The sequence below is a fragment of the Enhydra lutris genome, unplaced genomic scaffold (assembly GCF_002288905.1).
Source record: "Enhydra lutris kenyoni isolate GAN:26980312 unplaced genomic scaffold, ASM228890v2 scaffoldscaffold16, whole genome shotgun sequence".
NCBI lineage: Eukaryota > Metazoa > Chordata > Mammalia > Carnivora > Mustelidae > Enhydra > Enhydra lutris.
The window spans coordinates 30,427,993-30,449,970 of NW_019154100.1; the positions used below are offsets into that span (position 1 = coordinate 30,427,993).

General features: G+C 47.0%; 1 protein-coding gene across 1 annotated transcript in view; it reads left to right on the forward strand.

Annotated features, from left to right (window-relative positions):
- The window catches only part of LOC111147407 (MINDY lysine 48 deubiquitinase 4), a 101,201-nt gene that overhangs the window by 1,213 nt on the left and 78,010 nt on the right, over positions 1-21,978 (forward strand). Inside the window, exons 2-5 of the mRNA XM_022503414.1 lie at positions 5,048-5,167; positions 9,052-9,287; positions 12,583-12,829; positions 16,333-16,760. Of these exons, the coding sequence (XP_022359122.1) occupies positions 5,048-5,167; positions 9,052-9,287; positions 12,583-12,829; positions 16,333-16,760 (1,031 nt within the window). The remainder of the gene's footprint in view (positions 1-5,047; positions 5,168-9,051; positions 9,288-12,582; positions 12,830-16,332; positions 16,761-21,978) is intronic.

Here is a 21,978-nt window from a genome sequence, read left to right on the forward strand (position 1 = left end):
TTTTTTTTTTTTTTAAAGATTTTATTTATTTATTTGAGACAGAGGTAGTGAGAGAGAGCGTGAGCGAGGAGAAGGTCAGAGGGAGAAGCAGACTCCCCGTGGAGCTGGGAGCCCGATGCGGGACTCGATCCCAGGACTCCGGGATCATGACCTGAGCCGAAGGCAGTCGTCCAACCAACTGAGCCACCCAGGCGTCCCAGAAAATCGTTTTTTGAAGGGAAAATTGGAAGGGCTTTGGAATCAGGTGGGGCAGTTCAAATACCGGCAACTGGTTAGCAGTGAGAGCTTGGATCCGTTACTAACTGTCTCAGTTTCCTTTTCTGTAAAACAAAAAGACCCACCCTTTGCAGATTTATGATGGGGATTAATAAGAATATATATGGTCAGTCCCCAAGCATCGTATGCACATAGTAGGTACCTGTATTCAGCGTTGTCTTCACCACCTCCATCTCTCATCTGCATCTGTTTTGAAAGTGTCTTTCTTTGCTTTTTAAAAGCTTTTTTTTTTTTTCATTTAAAAATGTTTACATGCACTGTGGCTTCATTGTATCTGCTCTGTTTTATGGCTAGTTGACCTTTTGTCACCAAGTCCTGGCTGCACGTTGGATGTCAATGACACATCCTGTGAGGCTGCCCACTATTACCATTTCTTTTCGGTCTGGACCACCAAGCAAAACTCTCAGCTTTCCTCATGCCTTGCCTTCCTTGAGTTCAAAGGAAATCCACAGTCCTTACCTGCTCTCTAAGGCTCCCCCATATCTTGACCCCAGTGTACCACTCCAACGTGGGTTCCAGCTTCTCCCACATGCTTTCCCCGGTTCCACCCATGGCCCACCCCAAGTCTGTTTCCTTCAGGTGGTCTTCTTGGATAACTCCAGTCGGAATACCTGACTTACCTCGTCTGTGACTTGCTCTTTGGCGCTCACATTACACTTTATATGTCTGCCTGTCTTGCCCACTAGAACAGTCCACAGAGCTGACACCTGATCTGGGTGGAGTCTTGGCAGTGTGTGGCTCATGGGGCCTCCTCTCCCTCCCATTTTTCATCCAGGAACACTGAAGCTCTGACCTGACAAAGGAGTTGCCCACAGTCACTCAGAAAGTTGTAGAGAGCTGGGACTGCAGTCCAGTTCAGCTGTTGTCCTTGTCACCTTCCGCTCCAGTGCCGAGACCATGTACCCCCTTCAGGGCTTGGCACAAGGCAGGTATAACCTGGAGAGTTCCCGTCATGGTGTGAGGTACCTTCTAGTTGCCTGTTTGTTTTCTCAGATCCTCGTAACAGTCCTGAAAGACAGGAATTCTTACTCCCTTTCCTGCAAGATGAGCATGAGACTAGAGGGCTAAGAAACTTGCCCATGGTGAGCAAGGGAGAGCTTGTCACTCCTCTCCTCAAAACCTTCCATGGGCTTTTTACTACAACCAGAATGAAATCCAAGGGAAGGCCTCACCCAAGCCTCAAGGCACTCTATGACCCTGCTACAGGCTGGGCCTCTGGCCTCACCTTCCCCTACCACGTCCTCTGCCCTCTACCCTACATCACACCCAGCTATGCTGGCCCCCGTCCAAGCATGGTCTGCCCTCAGGGAGAGTCATGCTAAAGTCTTGCAGTGTCAGGGTCCTCCAAGGTGACTCCTCGTGCCCCAGCCTCCCCTTCCTGCAGCAACTTGACCCCATCCTACCTCTGCCACCCATTCCAAGCAGTCATGTCCCAGGCCTATTGCTACCAGCACCACACCCTTTCCGGAATCTGTGTAATCTATCATCCTCACTGGCAGCTCACCTCCCTTAGCAGCCGCCTGTCATATACTAGTCTTCAGTCTCACTCACATCTGCATTCCACAGTTCCTGCCAATTGCTCCCAGGCCCCTGGCTCTATTGTGATCTCTCCCTACTTCTTACCCACCCGTAGTTATAATCACACCCTCAACAACATGCGGTGTCACCTCCCTTGCCCTTCTCTTTTTTCCTCATGCTCCCCCGACCCTGAGTTTTCAAATTCACCTTGCCACCCCCGCCACACTTGCCCTGAAGCCCTGAAGGGGCTGGAGATAAACACACCACCATGTGGTCAGTCCCCTGAGGCTTATAGCTCTCCAGCCCGCTCCCTCTCTCCACTCTGGGATGGCCGTGTCACACCTGCCCTCACTTCCAACTGCACAGCTCCTTCCCCATTCTCGTTTCACGGAGAAAGCTCCGACAGGCTGCACCACCACAGTTGTAAACCCTTCTGGGCCCGGACCCTCACTCTGCCTCCCTCCCTGCTCCTGTGAGTGAATTCTCCATACTCCTGGGAAAGCCACCCCCTTCCCGAGTATCTGTCCCCTCTTGCCTGCGTGAGGGCACTGCTGCAGTTCTCTCTCTCTGTTGCAGATACATTTTGTCTTCTCTCCTGTCACTCCTGCAGAATCCCATCTTGACCCCCAAGTCTCTTTAGCCAATTTTTCTTCTCCCTCTTATAGCCAAACCCCATGAAAGAACTGGGTGTGCTCTGATTCTAATCCTTTTTCCTGCTTGCTCAGACCCACTCTAATTCGGCTTCTGTCCCCACCGATCCACGGAACTAACTCTTGTCAAGTGTGTCAATGACCTTTAACTTTCAGTCCTCATACTTCTTGGTCTAACCATGTGTTTGACACAGCCAATTGTGTCCTGCTTCCCGGAAACTCATTCCGCTTGTCTTCTGGAGACCCCTTTCTGCATTGCCTCCTCTAACCAATCTGGTTCTTTGCTGGTCCCCCTCATTTCTTGGAGCTGTGTGTGTTGGGGGTCTCCAAGACTCAGTCTTCTCTTCTTTTCTTCACTTGCTATTTTGCAGGTGCCTCTGCTAGTCTACTGGATTCCAGGGCCATCAATGTGACAACAGTTCCCAAATGCCTATCTCTGGCCCAGGTTTCTCCCAGAACTCTTAAACATTCTTTCTAACAGCTGAGTTTACATTTCCTCTTGGACATCCAATAAATATCTCAACATGTCCAAAATCCAATTCCTGATTCTCTCTATGCCTTGTAAGTTTCCCATTTTGGTAGGCAGTATCACCATCTTTCTAGTTGCTTGGGCCGAAACCTTTGTGATCATTCCTGGCTTTTTTCCTTCGTGTATACCCCACATCCAGGCCATTGGTACATCTGTTGGCTTTACCAGCAGAGCACACAGAGCATGTAGCCACTTCTTTCTATTTCTGCTGCCACCACTTAGTCCAAGCCACTCCATCTCTCATATGAGTTGTTCAATAGCATCTTAACTAGTTTCTGCTTAATCCCTTACCTCCAAAAACCTGTTCCCAGCCTAGCAGCCAGTGATTCTTTACAAACACAAGTCAGTTCATGCTCCTTTTTAAACCCTGCTTCCACCCCACCATTTCACAAAAGCCAACAAGGCCTTTCCTTTCCAGGATCTGGGCAGCCTCTCTGACCTTATTTCCTGCCCCTGGTCATGCAGCTATAGCTGCACTGGCCTCCTGTGACTGCGACATGGCTTTTGCCCTTGCTATTCCTTGTCGAGAATACACTTCTCCCAAGTGTCTTCATGGCTTGCTTTCCTACTGCCCTCACATCTCTTCTTTAATGTCACCTAATTGTGAAACCTTTCCTGCTTCCCCTACAGAATGTCAGCTCTGTGAAGAAATGAGGTGTGTCTTATTCTCTCGGTATCTCTTGCATCAAGAACAGCCCACCATATAGTGGGTGCCTAGGAAATGTTTGTTGAATGATGAAGATTAAGTGGACCGGGTGGAACTGAGGACTGGCTGCTTACTGAGGGCATCATTGTCCACTACCCCAGTAGTTCTCACATGTCGGTATGCACCGCAGTTCCAGGGAGTTTGTGAAGTGTGCCAAGACTTGCTTGGCAAGATCTGAACTGGTGACAGATGTAAGGGGTTGTCCAGTAGTGAGGGACTCTCATAGTTTCTGCCTCACTCTGATTGGCAGGAAAGCCATGGGGAAACCCAGATGAAACAGGGGTGCTTGCTATGACCCCCACTTCCAGTTCATTCTCCCTAGAGCACCTAACCATGCCCCTACCTTTCCCCCAACATGCACACCCATTTCTTTCTGATCCCCCTCCTCAACACTTCCTTTTTATTCCCTTTGGTTCTGGGTTGTGTTCATACCTCTTTCTTCACAAATTCTTCTTCCCTCACTTCATGGCAAGCAGCAGGTTTTGTCCTGTTTTCCCATCAGTGGGATCCTCTGTGAGATTGTGAACACAAAGCTTGGGGGAGAAGTTAAGGCCTGGCAGCTGTGAGTGTCCCGATCCGCGAAGAGTCAAGGGCTCCCTTAATGGCAGGCTGAGCTGTTTGTGAGCTGTCTCTTCCTCCTCCATGTTCGGTGATCACCCTGGCCCAGCGAGGTGGGCAGGGAGCTGCATCTGTGTTATTTTTTGAACAAAGAAGCCAGGCTCACAGGGAGAATAGCTCTCACCTTTGCCAGAGTGTGTCTCAGTTGGGCCTTCTGGACGGTTAGGGCTGGATATTGGCAATGGTCTCCCTGGGAACTCAGCAGACGTTTACCACGTGCTTCCAGTGAGCCTCAGTGCTGGCGTTGCTGACTCACAGGCTGGGAATGGTCAGGACCCCCTGCTATGGGCTTCTCTTGTGTTACCCGGGCAGATCAACCCTTGCTCTCACCCGAGAAAAGAAAGGAATCATTATTGGTCTTTTGCTCATTTTTTGCCTTCAGTTTATTTTTAAAGCTTCCTATTCTGTGGCTCCAAATCTAGTGTCAAACCCAGGGCTCTAGCCTTGGATGAGTCAGTGACCTGAACCTCACTTTCCTTTTCTGTAAAATGGGTCAGCAACTCCAACATCAGCTCAGCCCATGGAGTTCTTGTAAGATTCAGAATAATAATTATGAAGATGTCAAGTGTAAAGGTTATATAAAAATAAATTAAATCAGTTTTTGGTCCTTGCAAGATCCTTGCAAGGAAGGCAGGATAGGCAGGGTAGGAATGATCATAAGGACATCAACAGTCTTTTATTTATAACCCCCATCAGAGACTGGAAGGTTTGATTTAAAATGAAAATAATGATTCAGGTTTCTTCCCGCAGGGCTTAAAGAAGACACGTGTGACCATGGACCAGGAACGCCCACGCTCTGACCTCAGCATAAACAGCAGAAATGATCTCCGCAAGGTTTTGCATCTTGAATTTCTCTACAAGGAGAACAAGGTATGTGTTTTGAAGGTGTGGTGTAATGTTCTGGAACCGAGCTTGGCAATGTCAGAGCCCCTGTGGACCCTGCCAGGCTGTCGGAGATGGGTGGCAGGAGGCTCGCCATGCCTGCGGCCAAGGAGAAACAGGCCCAGCCATGTTCTGACAAATCCCAAGTGTGAGCTGGGTTTCCAGGCTCAGTCGGGCCCCAGCTGCCAGCCCCCCAAGAGAGTTTTTTGCATGTGTGGCTGCGAAGCTCCCTTTGAACCTGGGCCCTTAATGGTTATTCCCTGTGCTCCCTCCTCCCCTAGGAGGCTGTTTTTAGTCAGACTCTACTTAAGAGTATAGTATTCGGTTCTACTAAAATTTTCCATTCCCAGCCTGTGTAAGATTTTCCTTCTCCAATTCTGAGTAATAGCTTATTTTTAAGTCTGCTGTGACATTTAATTTAGGTAGAAATGGGGCTTGGGTTCAGCTAAGCCTGGGGCATTGGAGTTGAGATAGCAAATGGTTGGGGGTGAGGGTGGGGGGGGGGCTTCCCTGATCCCTCCCCCTCATCCATCCTGACCTGCGCTCCCCTCACCCAGTTATAAGCTTCCACGGCATCCTGTGGTTCTCCTCTGTTGTGCTCTCGCACACTTATAATAGAGGATGTGTGTGTGGTTGTTTAATTAGCACCTGCCTCCCCACTCACTACCTTGGATGCAGCAGGAGGCCAGAGATAGGCGTCTCTTGGTTCACTGTTGTATCCTCATACTTCATGTGTTGCCCGAGGACATGGTAAATAATCTCTATGTGTTTGTGGATGATACGGTTGGGTGCCTGATTGACTGGATGAAGCTTCAATTCTGGCCTCATTGGTTTTTTCTGCTATGAAGACAGAATCTTCTAATTTGATCGAAGAATGAGCTCTCCAGCAGAGGTTGCCTTGTGGTAGGGCATAGCGTCAGGGTTAGAAAGAACCTCATGTTCTTATAGTTCAGCATTTATCATAATTTTTTAAAGAGGCAGTACGATGATATTTCCTGGAGTCCAAATATGGAAAACAAAGAAGGGGAGCCCCATGGTTGAATTGGGGGTGAAGAAGACTTGCCTTCTTGGCCTTTGGGGCCGCCCCTCAGGACTGGTCTAAGCAGCTTTTAAACTACCCATAGAATAGGGGACGCCTGGGTGGCTCAGTTGGTTAAGCGACTGCCTTCGGCTCAGGTCATGATCCCAGCGTTCTGGGATCGAGTCCCACATGGGGCTCCTTGCTCAGCAGGGAGCCTGCTTCTCCCTCTGCCTCTGCCTGCCACTCTGTCTGCCTGTGCTCACTCTCTCTGACAAATAAATAAAAAAAATCTTAAAAAAAAAAAAAAACTACCCATAGAATGGGGGCCCTCACCTGGGGGAGCTGTGAGCCAGAGAAAGGGGGCTTGTCAAGATCTCACAGTGAATTACAGGGGAGGGGGAAGGCTAGAACCAGACCTTCCGATTCTCAGTCCTACTGTAGTAATGGTGGTCAGACCTCCTGCAATTGTAATGCTTTACTTAATTGAAATCTTAGCAGATTGGGTTGGAATGGGGGGCGGGTGACATCCCACCCTCCCGTGCCCTCCAAGGCTGTTTCTGAGACACCTGGAGGAACCTCAGAAAACCACCCTCATGCACGTCCTAGACCAGGGGGGAGCTCAGGCTGAGTTCCCCTCAATAAAATGAAGGATGCCATCAACCTAGGGGAACATTCAGGTTGCTCGAGGTTCCTCTGCCCGACTTTGATGAGAAAAAGGCAGTGGCAACCAGGTGCAGTCCTAGCATCAGGTCAGTAAAGACATCAGATTGATGCCTGTCATCCTTGGTCCAAGGGTGGCACCAGGGCCCCTCCGCCTCCTCTAAGTGTCCAGCTGGAGTCCTACAGACCCAGGCAGCAGCCATCCAACCCATCTCCTTTTGCTGCATTGTATGTAAGGCAGGAGTGTGGACTGTACATTTTAGAAAGATTTTTTTTTTCCATAGTAAGTTAGACAGGTAACAAGAAAATCAATTAAGCATGCTGGTACAGTGGGGATTTTATGTGAATGCAACTTCACCTAATTTCCTGGAATCATCTTTGCCATTCAAGTGACTTTGACTTCTCCACTCTAATATAGTCTCCCTAAGGTAGTAATTATCTGAAGATGCGGAAGGGTTTTTCGTTAAGTCTTCGTAAGTGCCCTGATTATTTGATTTATACAGTAGTTTTTAGTAGTTATTAGATAATGAGTTGACCTTATATATTACAGAAAAATAGATTTATTAATCTACCTATTACATAATGATTTTAACATTCACACAAAGCTAGTCTGACTCTAGGAAATCCCTGTAATTTAATGTTAATTCCAGTAAATTGTTTTTCCCTGTTAAGGATACGATATATAAAAATGCCTGTGTAAAACTGAGATTTTGAAAAAGGGTGTCCAGATTCATATAAAGGCTGTGACTTTTCTGAGCAGAGTGTTATGAAAAGCCATAAAGTATAATTCAGGTCATCTAGGGCTATAAATCTCTCGTATAGAAAGAAAAAGCAAGAAGGTCGAAATAAATTACATAACATCTCTCCCCTGACTCTTTTCCTCGTGAGTTTCATTTAGACTTAGACAAAATAGGTTTTTTTTGGGTCCCATACTAAAAAAATAAAGCTGTCCCCTGATTTTGACTGCCTGATAAATCTGTTGCTGTTGGTCAGAACCCATCTGGCTGTGGGTGTTGGTGGCTGAGTTCTGCTGCACAGATCGGGGGGTGGAAAGGGGAAGGCCTGGATGTGCCTGAGGGTCCTCTCTGCGCCAGGTCCTTTGTCAGGCCTTTTACTGCTCTGACTGCATACTCACCAAATGCCTCGCATCTGACCACACTTCCCGGCAGCTTGGTGTTCCTGGGCAAGTGGGCTGGGGACTGACACAGTTACATGGCCTAAGGTCAGCCTGTGGATTGCTGCTTGGACATCTATGTTTGTCCGAATTACTTGGAGGAATTTTAAGAGAAATCAGGACTCTGATCTTTGCAATTCTGGTTTAATAAGACACAGTAGGGCCTGGGAATATATATATTTAAAAACCTCCAAAGGTTATATTTGGCATAGCCAAGGTTGGGAAAACCTGATGTCATTTCTTTCTTTCTTTCTTTTTTTTTTTTTAGAGAGAGAAAGAGTGCATGAGTACAAGTGGAGGGGGCAAGGGGCAGAGGGAGAAGGAGAGAGAGAATCCTAAGCAGGCTTCACACTCAGCATGGAGCCTGACTTGGAGCTCGATCTCATGACCCTAAGATCATGATTTGATCTGAAATCAAGAGTCACGCTTAACTGACTGAGGCCTCCAGGTGCCCCTGATGTCATTTATTTCTAAAACCAACTACTAAAGAGTTTCAGGTTTTTTTTGAGATTCGGGTGTAGATTGAGTCAGTCCTAATGGCCTCCCTATGTTCTTTGCAATAACCTTCTGCGGCACTGTCCCTGCAGTCCCCAGTGTCCAGTGTTAAATGCAGAGTACACAGCCTAAGAGAATGCTCAGGTCCCAGATGTTTATTATCTTGCACAGTTAACAATCCCTAAAGATTTATTTATTTATTTTTTAATGAACAGATATATATTTTCTAAAGTTATTCCTAGGAGAAAAACCAAGAGGAAATTTGCTTGGTTATTTTCCTATTCATGTCATATTTTGTTACAGTTGTTCATTAAATCTCCTGGCTCATGCATTGGATGTTAGTTCTTTCAGGGTAGAGATTTTTGTCTTCATCTCTGTCGTAACACAGGACAATTGCTGAAAGAATGTACAGATGAATGAGAAGCTGATAAAATATGTCAAAGAATTGGACTAGCCATCGTTTCCACCCTCCCTGTGAATCTGTACACATGGTTAATGATTTTTGTTTTCTTCCAACAATAGGCCAAGGACAATCCTCTAAAAACAAACCTTGAACTCATTACCAGATACTTTCTGGATCACTTTGGAAATACTACTAACAATTTCACTCAAGAAGCACCAATCCCTGCACTCCCAATTCCAAAGAAAAATAACAGATTATCATCAAGATGCCCAGAGACCACACTGGTCAATATATATGACCTTGCGGACGAAGATGCGACATGGAGAACGTCACTGTCAGAAACCAGCAAAGCCAGGTAGCTCTTCTTCTGTTTACAGGGTGGATTAGTTTCCTGTTGCTGCTGTGACCGGTGCCTATAAACCGAGTGGCTGGAACTGTCAGGGTTTTCCAGAAAAACAGAACCAATAAGAAGTGTGTATATGTGTGAATACATGTAAATATATATATGTAAGTATTATATGTATTTATACATATATATCTTTTTGGATTTATATTTCCTATATAGAGATTTATTAATTTTTTTTAAACTTTATTATTTTTTTAAGTTGGCTCTATGCCCAGTGTGAAGCTCAACATGTGGCTCGATCTCACGACCCTGAGATCAAGACCTGACCTGAAATCAAGAGTCAGACGCTTCACTGACTGAGCCACCCAGGCAGGTGCCCCTATAAAGAGATTTATTTTAAGGAATTGGCTCACATGATTGTGGGAGCTGGCAAGTCTCAAATCTGTAGGGCAGACCGGCATGCAGGAAACTCAGGCAGTATTCTGTGTTATAGCCTTGAAGCCGAGTTCTCTGGGAAACCTCAGTTGTTGCTCTTAAGGCCTTCTACTGATTGGACAAGGCACCCATATTCCCTAGGGTAAACTCTTTACTTGAAGTCAACTGATTGTAGATGTTAATCGTATCTAAAGAATACCTTCAGGAAGCATCTAGGCTAGTATTCAACCAAACAATTAGGCAACGTAGTCTAGCAAAGCTGACATAAAATTTAAGCATCACCGTGTCTGAAAGCAATACGAATTTATTATCTTCCAGTTCCGAGGTCAGAATTTCAAGATCGGTCCCACTGGGTTGACAGCAAGGTGTCAGTAGGGCTTATTCCTTCTAGAGACTTTTGGGGGAGAATCTGTTTCCTTTCCTTCTTTGGCTTCTCACAGTCACCTACATTCCTTGGCTTGTGGCTGCTTCCTCCGTCTTCAGAGCACATCCCTCCAGCCTCTGTTTCCATCATGGCATCTCCTACTCCTGACTCTGACCTCCTGCCTCTTTGTAACAGGGAGACTTGTGACTCTAATGCCTGCCCCCCAGATGATCGAGGGTCATCTCCCCATCCCAAAACCTTAACACATGTGCAAAGTCCCTTTCCACATAAGGGAACATTCCCAGGTCCTGGGATCTGGACGTCTTCAGGGAGTCAGTATTCAGCCCCCACATTGTATGCTTTCAAATTCCCTGTTGAGGAGCACTGTTCCTTTCCTCCAGAGGCCTTGGGAATGGAGGAGAATGCTTATGATTCAAATGTTTAATGTTTGTCAGCATCAGGGACTTGCTTTGTTTGCATTTTCTTAAAAAAACGGGTATGGAATTCTAAAAGCAATGCAGTAGACATGGAAACATCTGAAAAATAAGGCTTTTTGAAACTCATAGGAAGAAAATGAATTGCTGTTCTTGATTGAACCTCCATTATTTGGAAAGCAGTTATGTTAAATTACAACCTTAATATACCGCCTGCAGTCGCTCGCGAGTCTAATTCCCTGGGGCTGGGTGTCTCCTTCCAGCTCTGTTGAGAAACCTTTTCTTTCATGGGGGTAGTCACGGTGTAGGGTCTGGGCTTCCAGCTGCCGAAGGATGAGCACCATTAAAAACATTAACTCAGGGCTTAAGATGTGAAGGTGAGTCAGGGTGGTGTGGAAGAAGATGGTTCTTCCTTCAAAGGCACGTGCTGCCTGGTTGGGAAAAATGAATATTTCTGAGGTGATAAAGAACCAGGAGAAGTAGTGGAGGCTCCCGAGTTCCACCCAGTTGCCCAAGCTACAAACTTGGGTGTTATCCTTGACCTCTCCTGCTCTATCATTTTCCTTAATGACACTAGAACCTTTCCTGCTTTCTCTGCCCTGGGAGCAGTGCCTCAGTTCCATACCCTCCCCTCTTGCCCGGGCTAGCTCCCATGGGCTCTCCCCTTGCTTTCCAGGCCTCTGGTCACCTGCTCCAATCCCCCCTCCACCTAAGATAGTGGCTGCTTCCCACAAACAAGTCTGGTTGTGCTGCTCCCCTGTGGAAAGGTCTTCAGACCCTTCCCAGGGCTTCCAGGGTAAAATAGAAACTCCTAAGGTTAACCTGCAAAGCTCTTTCCTTCATCAGCTGCCTGGCTCACCTGGGCCTAACCTGCTTTTACAGGGCTCTGTGCTAACGCCTGGTGTTATCTCCTGCCCACTAATTCCTTCAGACTCAGTGCCACCTTTTCTGCAAGTCCTCGATTTCCCCAAGTTGGTTGTGGCCCCTTCCTCTGCTGAGTATGCCCCCGTCATGGCACACACATGACTGCTTCTCTCATGGGTGACCCAGTGCTTGGTAATCAGCAGCATGGCACAGAGCGGCCATCGATGCCTCTTTAGGCCAGAGTCTGATGGTAGAAAACCCGCCAATCTGTGTCAAGAGTAGTGCTGGGCTCTCGCCAATCCATCGCAGATCATAGGTACTTACCAGTCCTCTTTATCCGGGTCTCTTGCTCTCTTTCTCCTTCTTGTCATTTCTCCTTGCTTGTCTCACTGTATCTCATCATCTTTTGTTCTCTCTCTGTCTTTCCCCTACACACACACACACACACACACACACACGTGCACATGTACACATAATCTCTCTCTCTCTTACTCTCTTTCAATGCCAAGCAACCCAAGAAGAGAGGCCATCGGCACGCTCAACTTAACTGAACCTTAACCAAATAGCTGGGGAACATCAAGTTTGCTACATGTCTTCATCTACTAATGTCAATGATGTGCAGTAAGGCTTGTCTCCACGTAGCTCAGGACTGTACTGAAAGGCTATGGTTTTCTGTAATCACTTGGGTCTGGGACAAGGATGCTCTTTATATTTGAGGATATTAAATATTTAAGGATATTTGAGGAATGCTATCATGGGTCATCAATTCTGATTTTGTTTCTTGCTTCCTGGTCTTATTTTATAGGTCAGACTTGCCCTGAAATAAAGTATTTTCTGTTCTTTATTTTTTTTTAAATTTTTTTTTTAAAAAGATTTTATTTATTTATTTGACAAGGACAGTGAGATCACAAGTAGACAAAGAGGCAGGCAGAGAGAGAGGGGGAGGCAGGCTCCCTGCCAAGCAGAGAGCCTGATGCGAGGCTTGATCCCAGGACCCTGAGATCATGACCTGAGCTGAAGGCAGTGGCTTAACCCACTGAGCCACCCAGGCGCCCCTGTTCTTTATTTTTAATGATAAGGCACTGCCTGGTTAGAATCCTTGCAGATTTATGAATGGGCTTGCTATGAGTGCCTGTTGAATGCGGGATTTATTATCATTGTTAGCTATTGGGGACTCTGTTTTAATGGAAATATCCCCTTTTTGCAGGCACGATAATCTTGATGGGGATTTACTTGGTAATTTTGTATCATCCAAAAGGCCTCCCCACAAAAGTAAGCCCACGCAGGCTATCCCAGGTGAAAGCCCTGCCGTGGTCCCTGCGTGGGAGAGGATGGACAAGCTTCAGTCGTCAGAGCCTTCCTTGGACATGAAGAGGATGGGCGAGAAGATCAGGCCGAAGTCTGGCCTGATCGTCCGAGGCATGATGGCAGGGCCTAACGCCAGTTCCTCGCAGGTAGGTTGCTGCTCTCACTGCTATGGTGAGAGTGGAAAGTGAAAACCCAGCAGGGCTTAAGGGGTTTATCTGAGGGTACCCCACAAGACAGTCCAAGAAGGGGTGATCTGTGTGTTAGGATGGGAGGAACACTGCCTCTGTTTTCTCTGGTTGTACTGTCAGCTCCCTGTGGGAACCTCATCTCCCTCCTGCCCTCAGTTTACCCAGCAGGTCAATGAGGTGGATGCTGTGGTTTTATCTTCCTTTGCTGAGTGAGAACACATTCATTTTTCCCTTTGCCATTCAGGAGTTGGGGCAAGCCATCCAAGTGTAGAGAACATCTTTTTAATTTTTTTTTCATCTTTTTTATTTTTAGTATTTTTAAAAATATTCCTTATTTTTTGGAACATAGTAGTTAAAAGGGAAAAAGAAATCCTGATCTTTATGGTTTCATTTGCTTTGCTTTAAAGAGAAAGTATAATAATGTCCCATCATCTTTTCATACTCTTCCTTAAGGAGGGGTTCCGGGAGGGTTCCATCAGATGGGGAAACTGAACCAAATGAGAGAATGAATGTAAAAGGCATTTGTAAAACCACAAAGAAACAGAAAAACAGAGGAAATCCAAATTTCTGATTTCAAATTTTTGTGATATTAGTCCAGTAAGAGAGCCTGTGCAAACCCGCATAGGTCACGTGTGTCCTCCTCTCCCACGCTGCATGGCCAGGTGTGGGCCATGACTGGAGGCCAGCACTGCTCTCCCAGCTCACTTGGAGTCAGGACAGAAAGAAGCCAACTGTCTCCTTGCCACTACCTCCATCTTGTGGGGGTGGTTTTTGGTCATTTGGAAACCACTGGTTTACTGAGTTATCTGTGTTACTGACATCTTCAGAATGTTGACCTTTCACTACAAACCAATAAACCCACATCAAAAAAGTCACATTTCTTGATGTTACCATCCACTCATCAGAAAAGTTTTCAGGTGTTGAGAAGCCATCGGCTCCCAGTGGCTGAGGCAAGTCTCCCCAGATTTTAATTTTTAAACCTGACAATTGTATTTTATCACTGACAGTCCATCAGTTGTTTCCCTTGAAGCGACAGGCTCAACTTATTTTCAGGGAAACGCCTGCGAAATACCCGTGTCTGAATAACCACAGTTAGTCTGTCAGTTGTTCCATGGAAAAAACGAGCAAGTTCAATTCACAACTCCATGGCTGTGCAAGTGCTTTTCCTTGAGACAGCTGTCTTCCTCGGCAATGGGCAGAGTCCTTGCATATACCTCCCATTTTGCTTCATAGAATATTAAAGAGATGTGTACCATAGGGTTGAGATTGAATATAATTCTTTTAATGCTTCAGCATGGACAGTCTTTTTTTTTTTTTTTTTTAAGATTTTATTTATTTATTGGTGGGGAGGGAGAACATGGGTGGGGGGAGGGGCAGAGAGAAGGAGGGCAGCTCAGAACCGACCTCACACCCCTGAGACCATGACCCGAGCTAAAATCAAGAGTCAGGCCCTTAACTGACTGAGCCACCCAGGCACCCCAGCATGGATATTCTTAGGTGAAATTAGCATTTTACTAATTTTTTTTTTAATACCTCCAGCACTAACTAGGAAAGTTTGGTCCCACTGTCTTGATTTGTGCTACAGGCCAGCAGTTTTTCCCACCAGTTCATTTGCATCATTCCTGTAAATGTCAACACAGTGAAAAAGGCAAATCATGTCCTATTATTATGAAGAAAATAGGTTTGAGCTCCCTAAAGGGATCTGGGGACCCTTAAGGCCAGCGGACTACACTTTGCGAACTGGTGGACCAGATGAATGCCAGGATCCTGTCCTGTAATGACATCCAGTCAATCACATCTGTGTAGTTGAGACTCCCTTTACAACTGAGGTGTGAGGCAGGTGACTTAGAGATTGTCCCAAACTTCTAGAAGGAGGAGTGATTGCCTTGGGAGGTGTGTTTTTCCCCTGGGGTATCCGAATCCTGTGAAGGACATTGAAAGATAGGGTAGATTGTCGTAGAATTTCCCCAGGTTTTCTAGAAAGCGTTTTGTGGGTCTTTGAGTACTTTGGCCATACTTACTTGTTTGCTCAAGAGAAAAAAAAGCAAGCTTTGCTAGGTATTTCATCATTTTTTTTTTTTCTACTAGATCAGCTCTGCTCTCTTAAAGGATGAGTAAGAGGCTGGGTTCCCTGCATTTGGCCCAGAAGTTTAGGTCTCCTTGGGAATGGTGACTAATATTTTCTTGACTGTGTGGCAGGGGAGGCCCTGGTGGCTTTGGGAGGTTTGTAGTGCCTAGTAATTTCCACTAGGCAAGAATACTACAGAATTAGCTGTTTCTATTCCAGCTTGGGCTTTACCATTTGGTTCAGGATTATTTCTGGAAATGCTGAGAGATCCCAAAGTTTAAACCGAGGTAAAGTTTCACAGGTTTATTTTTGTCCCCTTTACCTCCATTCCCCGACCCTAGGTTGGTAAACAGCTTGAGTTCCCATTTTATCAGTTAATCATTGATAGTAAGAGAGGACCTTTCAGTTGACTCCTTTGGAATTCCTTCATTTCAAACACTAAGCACAAGCCTTGAGTACTTACTCGGGGTAAGTCACTGAGCTGAATGCTCGGCAGGCACCAGAGATGAATGAAGACTGGCCTCTGCCATTCCTGGTCCGTTAGCAGGAGGGGTTAAGGCCCTGTGTGAGCAGGAACTGGGGAGAGGCCATAGAGTGGTGGCCTATGCATCAGGGTGGTTGACTGCCCTGATGGGTCTGGCTCTGTGCCAGTCCCTTCTACTGGCCTCTCTGTTAATGCCACCATCTTGTGCAAGATAGATGCTACAGGTCCCCAAGCCCTCATCCAACCTTGGGGCCAAATGTGTTTTGGGATTCAGAATTTCTTCATTATCAGAAAAGCAACCCTGAGCACAAGCCACATACCACCTAATGCCTGCGGTCGGGTTTGGGGTAGCACCCCGTAAGCAAAAATGTTATCATTTCTGCAACTTAAGGTATGAATAGCTACACTTAAGAAAGGACTGTGAGCAACCTCATGGCAGTTAAAGAGAAATCGGCACAGGATTCCAAAAGAAACTCATTTTGGGAGGTTTCAGAAATTACAGATAGTGGATTGTGGGCTGGTTACATTACAGGTGAGGGTAGGGAGGGACAGAGAAGCTAGTAACTTGGCACAGGAGACGTGGCTGTGTGGTGGTGTGGGAATTAGAAGGTAGGCCTGAGCCTAGAGCTATAGCTTCACTGGCCGCTGGGACATGCTCTCTGTAAGGGGTGTGGGAGAAGGGATGAGCGTGCTCCTGGGTTCATGAAGGTGGAGCCCAGACAGTGTTACAGAGCTGGGAGCCTGTGAGTACCTCCCCAGACCATAGGTAGAATTTTAAGAGGAACTGGGGATGGATGAGAACTATATCCTGGGGGAGGGAGCACCGTAGGCAAATGCTTATAGTGGCTGGAGTATTTGCCCACCTCCCTTGAAGGGGATCCTTACTGCTCTTGTGCTCGCCCCTTTTAGGATGCCCTCCACAGACGCTCCCTGAGGCGGTCCCCGGCCTTGAGCAGCACGAAGCAGGCCTCCGAGGAAGAGAGCCGGAAAGTGCCGGAGCTCTCTGCCCATGCCCCAGCCTGTCTCACGGCTCAGGAGGGCCCGGCTTCCAGCGCTGGCTCCATTTCCAGGAGCCCCCTGGGCCTGCTCGGTGAGCTGACCTCAGAAAAGTGGAGAACCACGCCCAGTAGCCCCCCTCACTTGTCTGGAAAAGGGCTGCTGCGGAGGGGGAGCAGCAGGTGGCGAGATCTCAAGGAGGATAGCCCGGCTGTGGACAGTGGCCCAGAGGCTGACGGGATGCCCTTGAAGTTCTCCTTGCCAGGTGGGAGTGCCAGGCCAACCCAGGAGAGGCTGGAAAGAACATTCACCAGGCAGGGGAGCCAGCCCCTGCCCCTCAGGTGAGCACACTGTGCTGAGGTGATGGCCTTGTCCCTGGTAGCTCCACAGCCTCTCAGAACAAGCCTGTGAAGTGGAGAAGGTGGGTATGGTCCCTCCACCAGGGAGCCAGTAGCCCAGAGCGCACCCACACAGGAGGCTTCAGGGAAGGTTTCCTAAAGGCAAGAAGGCTTTAGCAGATGGTTCCTAGTCTGGTCTGTAGCAACGTGGCCAGTCCGGTGTGGTGGGAGAGGCGTATCCTCTGGGGGGTCCCGCCCAAGATGGGATGACGCATCAGTGCCCACAATTCTCTTCTGGGACATTCCCCCTCCCCCATCCTTCTTCTGTGCTTTCACAATAGATCTTGATGATTCCTATATTGATTGATTTTTTAATGGTAAACCAACCTTACATTCCTGGAGTAAATCTTACTTGGGTATGATATATTATCTTTTTATATATTGTTTGATTTTATTTATTCATATTTTTATGTAAGGGTTTGTATGTAAACACAATGGTCTCTAAATTCGTGAAGGAGATTGGCTGGCAAATTTCCTTTCTTGCAACAGCCTTGTGAGATTGTGGTGTCTGGGGTATGCTAGCAGGGCACACCTTTTCTCTATCTCTTAAAGAGTTAGGCACTTGGGCGGTGGTGGTACACCGCAAGCTAAGTAGATAGAGTCCATGAACTCCCTTTGTGATGTTAGGGAGCTGGGCCTACTCTGCCGAACACATCTCATGGCTATGCCATCTGATGCAGAAGTTTTATCTCTTTGGGATGGATAGACTTTTTTATCGTTATGCAACCTCTCTTTATTTCTAGTAATGCTTACCGCCTTTGTGTCTATTTAGGTAGAGTGACCCCAGCCTTCCTTTGATTATAGTGTATCTATGGGATGTCTTTTTCCATGATTTTACTTTTAACCATCCTGTAGCCTTTTACTTCGGGGTTCCAACCAAAATCCTGTGGGGTTTGCCAGGATCCTTCCCTCTTTTTAAGAAAATTATAATTTATTCAAACCGAAAACACACACACACACACACCAGTTCACCCATTTCTCCTGCCCCCACCACCTCCCCTCAGTCTTTTTTTGTAATCCCTCTTATGGCCACAGATTTCCTTCTGAGCAATGCTTTGTTTGTATCCCATGCGTTCGTATGTCACACAGTCATACAATTTAGTTTAAATATTTTCTAAGCCCTGTTGTGATTTCTTCTTTTGGCACGCAAGTTATTTAGACCTGTGTTTTTCTGATTTCTGCTTTTGAGTCCTGGCTTGTTTTCCCTTCAGCCATTACACACTCTTTATGATTTCAACCTTTTGATATTTGTTGAGATTTCTTTATGGTCCAGTATATGTTTAAAGCTTATCTCTTATAAGCAGCATAAATTTAGAATTTTTAGTCCTATCAGATAATTTTTCTTTTAGTGGGGATAATTACTACATTTACATTTTCCTTTAGCATTTGTGAGGATGAAAAGATCTGCGTCTGTTTTCCTTCATAGAGTAAGATGGTTTTCCCAGCACTGTCTACAGTCTGTTCTTTACCCCAGTGATTTATGAAGCCTCCTTTATTCTTTCCCAAGTTCCCATTTCAACATGGGTCTGTCTTTGAGCTTTCTGTTGTGTTTATTGTCTTCTGTCCTTTTTTAAAAACTGAAACCACATAGCCACAGGTTTTATTACTCTGGCTTTGTACTTGTCGCTTACTATCTTGGTAGGGCCAGCCCCTGTTCCCTTCCTTTGTTTTAGCATTGATGTAGCTCCTTATAGATCTTTATTCTTTCTACAGGACTTTTTCCTGTTCCCCAACACGTGTAGCTTATTCCCACAAGAGGGAGACCTGGCTTGTTCCCTTGCCATAAGGGCCTGGCTTCCACATCATCCCGTGACTGTCTTTCTTATCACTCAGGAGTTCTGGACTAAGAGTGGTTTTCTTTGACCAACTTCCCCTCCAGCCCCACATCTCCAGCCTGTTTGGTTGTCCTCACAGCACCTATCATCACGTGAAATTATTTTGCTTACTTATCCATTATTTGTCTCCCTCACAATAGACAAGAAATTTCCCGAGAGCAGGGACCTTTATATTCCCTGCTCCTAGACTAGTATTTGGTACATAGAGGGCATTCAATGAATATTTGTTTAATACTATTACTCCTACCACCAAAAGCATTAACAAGATCAATAAACTTCTGATACTGATCTATTTTGTGCAAGATACTCTTCTAAGTGTTTTAGGTAGATTCACTCTTTTACTTCTCATATAGTCGTGTGAGGGATATGCCACTCAAATTCCCATTTTACAGTTGAGGAAACTCAGAGAGGTTGCTCTACTTGCCCACATATTATTTATACACATAGTAAGAGGCAGAGCAGGGGTTTGAACCTGGGCAGTGAGCTCCAGAGTCTGGTGAATACATGAATGAATGGTTTCACCTCTGTCCCTGAATAGAAATCCTTTCCACAGTCTTTAGATGGTGACTGGCATCTGTTTGAACACCTCCAGCAATGGGGAACTCCCCACTTCCCACAGCAGTTTTGCATAGTTCTGACTGCTAGAAAATTCTTCCTCACACTGAGTTAAAATCTGCTTGCTATTGTTTTGCCCTCCTATGCCAGAACCTGTGTGGGCTGGAGAGGGAATAGTGCCTCAGACATAATGGGTTGGGAGCACTCTCAGGCTGTGGTGATCGAGGGAAGATGGTGGGTTGGGGAGCAAGGGGAGTGGCTGGAGTATCAGGAGGCCCGGGTTCTAGTCCTCACTTTGCCCTGGGCTAGTCATTTGTTTTGGGCCCTCATTGTCTCTGACTGTAAAATGTGGACACTGGGTAGTTGATTTCCAGGTTTCCTTCAAGCTTGTGCATTTTGCCGGCTTAGGATTGTCACCTCCAGAGTCATTCTGGGCCCTCTGCTTCAGTTGCCAGCTATTTATTGAGTACCTACTGTTTACAGCCTCTTAGGAGGTATGGAACCTGGGCTCTAGTCTGATGAGCTGGCCTGGCAAACCCATTCTGCCCCTTAGAACCACTGTGGCCTTGGACTAGTTATTAAACCCTTGAAAAATGGTACGAACTTTGTCTTACAGGAAGTAGGTAAAAGTGCATTCACAGCCCCTCCCCCCAGTACCAGGCAAAGTGTAATTAGGGGTGTTTAACACATGTTTAATAGTGTTGACCCTTATCCTGATCACTCAACAAACATTTTGGGGCCTTTGCGTTTGCTCACCACTTACTTTCTGTTTGCTGGGCACTATGCTAAGTCCTGGTGTATATAGTCCCATTGGCTCTTTATAATCCATCAGCGTGAATATTAGTGTTGGTTTTCCTTTCTTTTGTGTTCTCGCTAAAAAGTATTCTCCTGAATTCTGAACAAGCTGACAAGTAAAACAAAGGGTATGAGTTAGGCTGGAGTAACACACACATCATTTCTGGATCAATAAGGAGAAGAGGGAAGACACAGCAAATCATGATCATGAGGCCCAGTGGGCCCGGAGCACCAGACTTCCTCACCTCATGTGAGGCCTAGGGCAGATCAGCTCACAAGGCCACATGGTGGGAGGGGCTGTCCCCCCCATCCCTGGCAAAGCAGCTCTCTCTCAAGAATAATAGGGTGCAGCTGAGCTTCATGTCCCCCCTTTCTTTCCCAAATTAACCAGTCAGATGAGTCCCACTTCCTGCCTTTGGGTGCAGCACACAGAGGGGAGGAGAGTCAAGGCCTGCAGGAGGGTGGACTAGCAGAGCTCCCTCCAAGCTCCCAGAAGGCCCTGGGAGTTGAGAATGAGCCTCCTCCCAGCACTTATTATCCCTGTGTTACAGATGAGGAAACTGAGCCAGAGAGTTTAAGGAAACTGTCAAGGTTCTGGGTGGAAGCAGGTCCCAGGGCTCACAGGTTGGTGGATGGAATATGGGTTGGATTTCCGCTGCCTCTTGTCCCCTTGCCTGGGCATCTTTGTGCTGTGCACGTCCTACATAATTGTAGGACACCTTTGATTTAAAACCAGGCCAGAGTCACCTCCCTGTCCTTCTCAGCCTCCCTCCATCAGTCCTGCCCACCTGCACCCCCTCCCCATTTATGTCATTCAGTTCAGTAAATGAGGATGTGAGTCCTAGTGTGTATCAGATCCTGGGAGGGTCTGATCTTCAAGGTGAGGGAGACGTGTGCCTATGTTGTCATTTTAAAGCATGACAAAAGACAGTGAGGCGATAGCTGAGCAGGCTTTTATGTGCAGCGTTGCCCCATCACCCAGGCCTAATGGAGCAGAGGGAAGGTGCCATGCAGAGCTGTCTCTGGGCCTTGCAACATCGGGCTCAGGGAAGGCCCCGGAAGTCCCAGCTGGGGCCCAGGCAGGGGCAGGAGTGGGCAGCATGTGTCCTAGGTTAGAGGACGCAGGCTCGCCATGTGACCTGCTGAGATGTCAGGGGGCATGAATAGCTGTGCCTCCGGGCTCCATGGGTCTGACTCAGTTGCCCAGGGGACAAGCTCCTGCTTTGATCTTTGTTTCTTTCCTGTGTCCTTTGATCTCAGAAGATCCTTGGGAATCTTGTTGTCTGGGCTCCCCTCTGGGGGGTTGTGGATGTTTGGGTCCATCTGTCATTCATCCCTGGCTCATCAGGGCTGCCCTTGTGGGGTTTCTGTGATGATCAGTTGGAAGTGCTGGGTCTCTGGCCCTGACCTGGGGGGAACGGCAACCCTTGCCTCGCTCTTTTTTTTGCCTTTGCTCCATGTCACGGGCAGGTCCTTCCTCTGCCCCTTTACAGACCTTTCCATCACCCACATTCCAGAGGCCAGAGCAGGCACTCGGGAAACCCTAGGTGTGGGACTAAGGACTGGGAGAGGGGTTCTGTATTTATCAATACCCAGAGCTAGGCGTCCCAAGTCTGGTGGCTCCCCACGTGGCCCTTTGTGAAACTCAGTGGTCTGGTTGGGGATGACTTCACCTGTGGTACTTACAGACGTCTCTGGAGGAATGCTGGCCCGTCATTTCTGTGAGAATCCCTCAGGACTGCCTTGGTGGTTTTTCTGCAGATTAGCTCAAAACCTGTCCCGCTGGGGATCTTGCCAGAGGAAGTGGCTTCAGCTTCCGTGTTCCAGGTGTGTGTGGGCCACACAAGCTCCGGCACTTACTGTTTGCCCAGCCTCCTTTGGAAACATGGTGTGTCATCATGGTCATGAGATTGAGAGGAATTGTTGGCCTCTCTTGAGGATTCAACCCACAGCAGTGGCCACAGCGGCAGTCTTGA